This window comes from Epinephelus moara, chromosome 8 (assembly GCF_006386435.1).
Source record: "Epinephelus moara isolate mb chromosome 8, YSFRI_EMoa_1.0, whole genome shotgun sequence".
In the NCBI taxonomy this organism is placed as follows: domain Eukaryota; kingdom Metazoa; phylum Chordata; class Actinopteri; order Perciformes; family Serranidae; genus Epinephelus; species Epinephelus moara.
This window is the reverse complement of record NC_065513.1, coordinates 31,986,361-31,993,099: the sequence shown is the minus strand read 5'-3', so window position 1 is coordinate 31,993,099 and position 6,739 is coordinate 31,986,361. Positions and strand designations below refer to the sequence as shown.

At 38.2% G+C, this 6,739-nt stretch overlaps 1 protein-coding gene across 1 annotated transcript in view; it reads right to left on the bottom strand.

Annotated features, from left to right (window-relative positions):
* Window positions 1-5,469: 5,469 nt before the first annotated feature.
* ndufs4 (NADH:ubiquinone oxidoreductase subunit S4) overlaps window positions 5,470-6,739 on the bottom strand; it is a 28,160-nt gene continuing 26,890 nt past the window's right edge. The window contains exon 5 of the mRNA XM_050051946.1: window positions 5,470-5,676. Coding sequence (XP_049907903.1) covers window positions 5,573-5,676 — 104 coding nt within the window. The 3' untranslated portion in view covers window positions 5,470-5,572. The remainder of the gene's footprint in view (window positions 5,677-6,739) is intronic.

Here is a 6,739-nt window from a genome sequence, read left to right as displayed (position 1 = left end):
TTTTGGACGACATACCATACTATGACTGTTTTTCATGATTTTGGACAACATACTATACTATGACTTTTTCTCATGGTTTTTGACAACATACTATACTATGATGGGGTTTTTTTCATGCTTTTTGACAACATACTATACTATGACTGTTTTTCATGATTTTGGACGACATACTGTACTATGATGGTTTTTTTTCATGCTTTTGGACAACATACTATACCATGACTGTTTTTCATGCTTTTGGACAACATACTATACTATGACTGTTTTTCATGATTTTTGACAACATGCTATACTATGACTTTTTTTTCATGGTTTTGGACAACATACTATACTGTCACTTTTTTTCATGATTTTAGACACCATACCATACTATAACGTTTTCTCATGGTTTTTGACGACATATATGACTTTTTTCATGATTTTGGACGACATACTATACTATGACATTTTTTTCATGATTTTGGACAACATACTATACTATGATCTTTTTTTCATGATTTTGGACGACATACTATACTGTGACTTTTTTTCATGATTTTGGATGACATACTATACTATACTATACCCACTAACATCTGGCTTTTGTGTTTAATTGCTCCAGATTTGAGATACTTGTCTCTGAGATTTCTACTGTCACTCCATCACAATGGAGATTAAAGAAAATTTGTTTTACCACACCATCAAGGAAATATTTTACATTTAAAAGAAATAACTCTTTAATTTCTTTACACAATTATTGTCCCCATTTTTCAGGATAATCCAGTGACGTGGCTGTGAACTTTTTCCACTGGGACCACTGTCTGCCAAAGACACAGTTCTCATGAAAGTTGCTGATATCATTGAGCGTAAATTGCATTTTTTTTTTTTTTTAAATTTAATGGCATTTAAATGTTTTGAGCACCACAAATGAAGCTCCATTCACTTCTGCTGTATTGGAGAGGCGACCAAAATCTAAGAAATGTAAAAACAGAGGCAAATAAAATCAGCACAGATGGCTGCCACGTAGAGATGGACAGTATCATGGTTATGACATAAATGATCAATCAATATATTCAATGACAAGCCTCTGGAAAATCTATAAAGAAACCATTTATTGATGAAATAACCAGACAGGAATGTCTGTTTTTGGCTAACCTAAATCAATGAAATAGCTTTCAAGTTAGAAAGATCACACTGATGTGAAAATCATCCAAAAGCCATGAATCAGTCACACTTACTGTTGCTGGCAAAAACACACTGTACACTCAGAGATACTAAAGGTAAAATATGGTAAAAAACACAACAACTTATAAACCACCATATTAACCATTATTGACCCTTTAAATGGTCTTAAAGCTTGCAGATTATTTTAGGAAAAACTTAAGTCCATGAAATCTGAAATAGAAACAAAACCCTTATATGAAAATCTGAAAAGATAATATGGCGTAGCTGTTTTTGTTGTCTCACTGTACAGAGGATAATAAATGATGCAAGAATAATAAACAGCACACTTTAGGTAAACAGGTTCTTTTCAGCGTTGCTTGCTATGAGCTTTTGTTTGGATAACTTGAAGTCATCATCAATCTGCGATCTGTGCCCTTCAAAACAAGCTGCGGTCCACACAGCGTCCTGAAAACACACACACACACACACACACACACACACACACACAGGGAAGCAGGTCTTTGGCTGCAGACGAGCAGGGTTGCGTGCCTCATCGCCTGGGTTGGGGAGTTCAGAGTAGTGAGCGACCACAGACAGCAGTGATCATTAGGTCATCGTGGGCCAGAGAGCGGTTTGCGTGAGTGAAGGTGTGTGTGTTATTTAGAGAAGCTCCATTAACGAATATCATCTTGGCACGCGTTCAAACTAAAACTTTCACATCACTTCTGTCCAGCTGCTGAGTCAAAGCAGGACGCAGGGCTCGATAATAGCCTGTTTGCTTTCCAGCAGAGTGTAGGAGTACCCTCTTTAAATGACAGCAGGCTGAACTCTCTTCAGAACAGAAAATAAAAACATTTCATGACAGATTATGATTTCTTCCCCGATGGAAAACACCATTTGTAGACACAGAAGTCCTGCAGGAATTCCTTTGCTCTCTATCTGTTTTTTGCAAAAACATTTAGCGTCTGGGAGCCACATTTCTCTGTCAGAGCTATAAAATCTGAATGCATGATTGAATGAAGTGTAACAGAGATTGTGGTTTGCTCAGCATCACCCCAGAGGTTTTTATTGTATCTTCCAGCTGGCGAGGCCAATTATTACTTAACCCATAAAGCAATAAAACATTATGACACTGTTAGGGACTGAAAACACTCTAAAACACTGTTATAACGAGCAGGTGTCATTACACTGTATGCTACAGTGTGTGCTGCACTCAGCACATATGCAATCTGTGTGCTATGTGTTAATATAGTACACATGCCATAGACAGTGTGGATTAATTACATGTGAATGAACTGTCTGTTTTAATTCTATTTATACGTGCTGATTAGCTGGCAGGCTACTTCAAATTGCCGCCTCAATACAATGGAAGTCAATGGGATTTCATTTGTGGTGTTCACAGCATTGGAAAATTACATTTAACAATTCTTTTCAGAATCACTGTCTCCTTAGTGAGGCTTTCACACCCAAAATGCAATCGTGAGAGATTTTGGCATTGTACGTTTCTGCAAATCACAGTTGTGTTAGATTTGTACATTTCATACGTATGACGTAGTTCAGATGACATGTATATGACCTGAGTTTGTCATCAGGGGAGGAGGGGATAGTGGGTGACACCTAGGCAAGGTGGCTGCCAAGCAGCAGACCACTTATCGAGTCCAACAAAAGCAGGTGTTTTTAACGACAGGTTGAGTTCAGGGCGTTCCCTGCTGCGTTTGTAGCAACAGAAGCAGGTATTAAGCCAAAACATTGTGTTTTCCTGACCCTAACCAAGTGGGTTTTGTGCCTAAACCTAGCCGCAGGTTAACCACAGCATTGTCACGACATAAAATTAAAAACTGAAACTTAAAGAAACAAATATAACATATTTGTGGTTTGCAGAACCGTACAATGCCAGCATTTATTCTGGCGTTTGGGTTGGAATTGAACTTTGACCCCAAATACACTGACCTCCACATGCTTCCAATGAGATTCTCTCATGGACAGTACCTGGTGGTGACTACACAGTGCTATAAGCTGTTTATTACTGATAACTGAGTGGTTATAGTGCATGACAGACATGGGCGTCATAGAAACCGAGATCCAGTGATTTTTTTGCTGTCAGCCCTGTAAACATACTGACATCCATTCACTCCAGATATCTAGGACTCCTGGTGAATAAAACTAAAACTCTCTGTGTGGCACGACACCACAATTGTTGTGTAATTCAAGTGAACCAAGCATTTATGTATGCTGATACTGAATTCATTATAAATAAATTAGACGTGAAATCTTGTGCAATTCCCTGCCAGCACAAGATAACATTGTTTCTGTGGCTGTTAAACCATCAGGACTGTGTATAGGGCTCAGTGTTTATGTCCTGACTGATCAGAGCAGTTGTCTCCCTGATGTTTGCGTTGCAATGATGATTTTGAACAATACCACTGCGCCGCCGTTCTCATTTCATGTACATTATTGTGCTTATAGGCCAAGACGGGCGGAATGCTTTCAACTTTTATGATACAAAGTTGTGCCAAGAGCGTTTTTCCCCGCTGCTTCTCTCCAAAGGGGATTTCAAAGGGAAAAGCAACACATGCTGTCATTCATGTCCTGCTGTTCAGATGGACCATTACACTCATATCAGATCGGCCCTTTTGATGTGCTGAGTGACAGAACAAAATAAATAGCGAGCGCAAGGCTGTGAAAGATTTGCAATGCAGTGCGTTAATTAACGAAGGGCTATACCAATTAGGCGCCCATGATTGGTGTGTGAATATCAGTGCAGTCACGCAGTTTGGGACTCGGCGCAGAGTAACACCACTGTTTACTGAACACAAAGACCATAAACAAGAGCTGGCAGCAAGTGCACTGCCAAGTGTGAATAGCTGAGCATTTCAAAGAATTTATTGCTTTTCCGAAGATCTAAACTTTATCCCAACAGGGAGAGAACATAGTGAACTACTTTATTTACTTATTGACAAATTCTGTTTTTAGGCAAATAACTTTAAAAAGGCCTTTTTACTTTAACCAAGAATAGAAACCAGTGTGTGCTTTATATAAAGCCAATGGATTATCCTACATTACAAGTTTTACTATTTCTGTCACTATTTGGTATTCAGCTGTAAATTTGTGAAATAAGATGCCCAGAATTGTCGGCCTGACCCGACCATTAGAGCTAAATTTAACAGTTGTTTTCCCCCAGCTGAGAGGCAGAAAATTATATTTTAAAATGTGATGTTATTTTACAAGCTAAATGCCAAACATTTCTGTTTTTGTTTTGGCTTCTCACTTGTGAAGATTTGCTGCTTTTCTTTGTTCTGCGTGATAGTAAACTGAATATTTTGGGGTTTTGGACTGTTGGTGATACACAACAGACAAATTTGAGGATGTTACATTGGGATTTTTTATATTTTCTGACCTTTCATAGACTACGCTTTAACAAGATTATTCAAGAAAATAATCAATAGTGACAATGATTTTCACATCTCAAGTATTAGTAGTGCCACATAAATGATGCCAAAGAAATAAAATTCACATGTTCAGGGTTCCTACTGCCTGAAGCAAGTTAGATTTAACACTTTTTTTAATGCTACTCGGAAACAGACGTCTTTTTTTACTCAGGGTCAGGGACAATTTTGCCCGATGATTTTTGTAACATAAAACATGACTTGGCAATTTTGTCTTTTTCACTCTGCATGTGGGATCCAACTGCTTTGATTACTGTAGTGCTACGGTAGAAAAATGTTTTGCATAAAATACACCAAGCCTCAGCCATGCTGCAAAATCCTGGTCAGAGCAGCAGTTTGAAAAATTGATTTAAGGCAATTTTTAGAATTATGAATTTATGCATTTTAAGACATTTTAAGGATCCACGGGTTAATGTAACAGTTCTCAATAGTGATGGTTAACATTTTAGGTGAAGATATGGTAACCTTTTTTTTGTAGCTACAAGAGGATGTCGGGGAGGGTTGGGTGGTGTTGAATGAATTGAATAAATGAAAGACACATTCACCTCAGTGCACAGATGTTGAAGTAAATAATTGTTTGTTTTTCATTTTCAGAAAAAACTTTCAAGCTCCTATTTAGATTCCAGTTACGCAGCTCTCCAGCACTGAAGCAGTTTAGGTAACAGCATGGAAACACACACTCACGCAGGAAATATGTCACTGCTTTTGGCTTGCAGATATATTTGTTTAAACAGGTTCTAATTGTAATAATATGTTCCCCTCTGTTCTGCTGTTGCACAACTCGACTCACAGAACAAACACTTCATTAAATGGGAAGACCACGTCAGGTAGTCAGTAATGAGGTGAACGTTTGAAGAATAAAGCGATAATGACCCAAATGTTTGGTTCACACATATATAATTGTAGATTTATTGACAGTGATGATACAGGTCCGCTGTGGGACAAACTGAGGTCAAGCCAACTAACAGATGGGTGTCTTCAGTTTATTTAGCAGACCTCCTGGTCCTCTTGTCCCACGAGAAGTTTGCTCCGTAGGATTTCACCCGGGGCTTTGAGGTCCTCTTCTCTGTTACATCGTAGCTCCAACCTGAAGGAGAAACACCAGGGTAAGTGATGGGGCCGAAGACGTCACGTACATTCACTTTGGATGAGTTCCAAACACAATGAGGTGTTTTGTAGACATCAACAGGCTGTGTGGAGTCAGAACTGCACTAATCACTTTCATCGTGCAATAAACAGAGTAAGCCAGTTCCTTCGCTTAGTTTCAACAAACTCTCCCAGATGGTTCAGTTCTCTGAGTCAAAGTGAACTTTGTGTTGAGCGATGCTGGACAGAAAACTACATCAACTTTTTTTCACTTTAACTAATGCAGAAGGACTGTTTGCAATTGTCTAATGATCCTGTTAGTCCTCCCAAGTATTCGCTTTATGTTTTATTACTTGATTTGTTAGAAGGACCACACACCATCATCACACGTCTTTGTTGCTATAAAGGCATTTTAACAGGTGTTGTATTATTATCACTATTATCTGATATCAAAGTTAGTGTGAATGCTTTAAAGGGATAGTTCACTCCAAAATCAATAACACACATTTTTCCTCTTACTTTTAGTGCTATTTATCACTCTAGATAGACCTTTTTCACTGCAAACATTTTGATTTGTCATTGTATAAAAAGCACAGGTGTAATTAATGACATTAATGATGACTGCATTCCACTTAGGGGAGGTCCTGGCAGTGTGCATGCTGACTCAATAGCTTACAGGGACAATTAATGGAACTGAGCCATCAATAATGTTGTCAATTTCACCTGTGATTTTCCAGCTCTGACAAGTCAATGTTATAGTATAGTATGTCGTCCAAAATCATGAAAAAAAAGTCATAGTATAGCATGTCGTCCAAAGTCATGAAAAAAGTCANTGATGACTGCATTCCACTTAGGGGAGGTCCTGGCAGTGTGCATGCTGACTCAATAGCTTACAGGGACAATTAATGGAACTGAGCCATCAATAATGTTGTCAATTTCACCTGTGATTTTCCAGCTCTGACAAGTCAATGTTATAGTATAGTATGTCGTCCAAAATCATGAAAAAAAAGTCATAGTATAGCATGTCGTCCAAAGTCATGAAAAAAGTCATAGTATAGCATGTC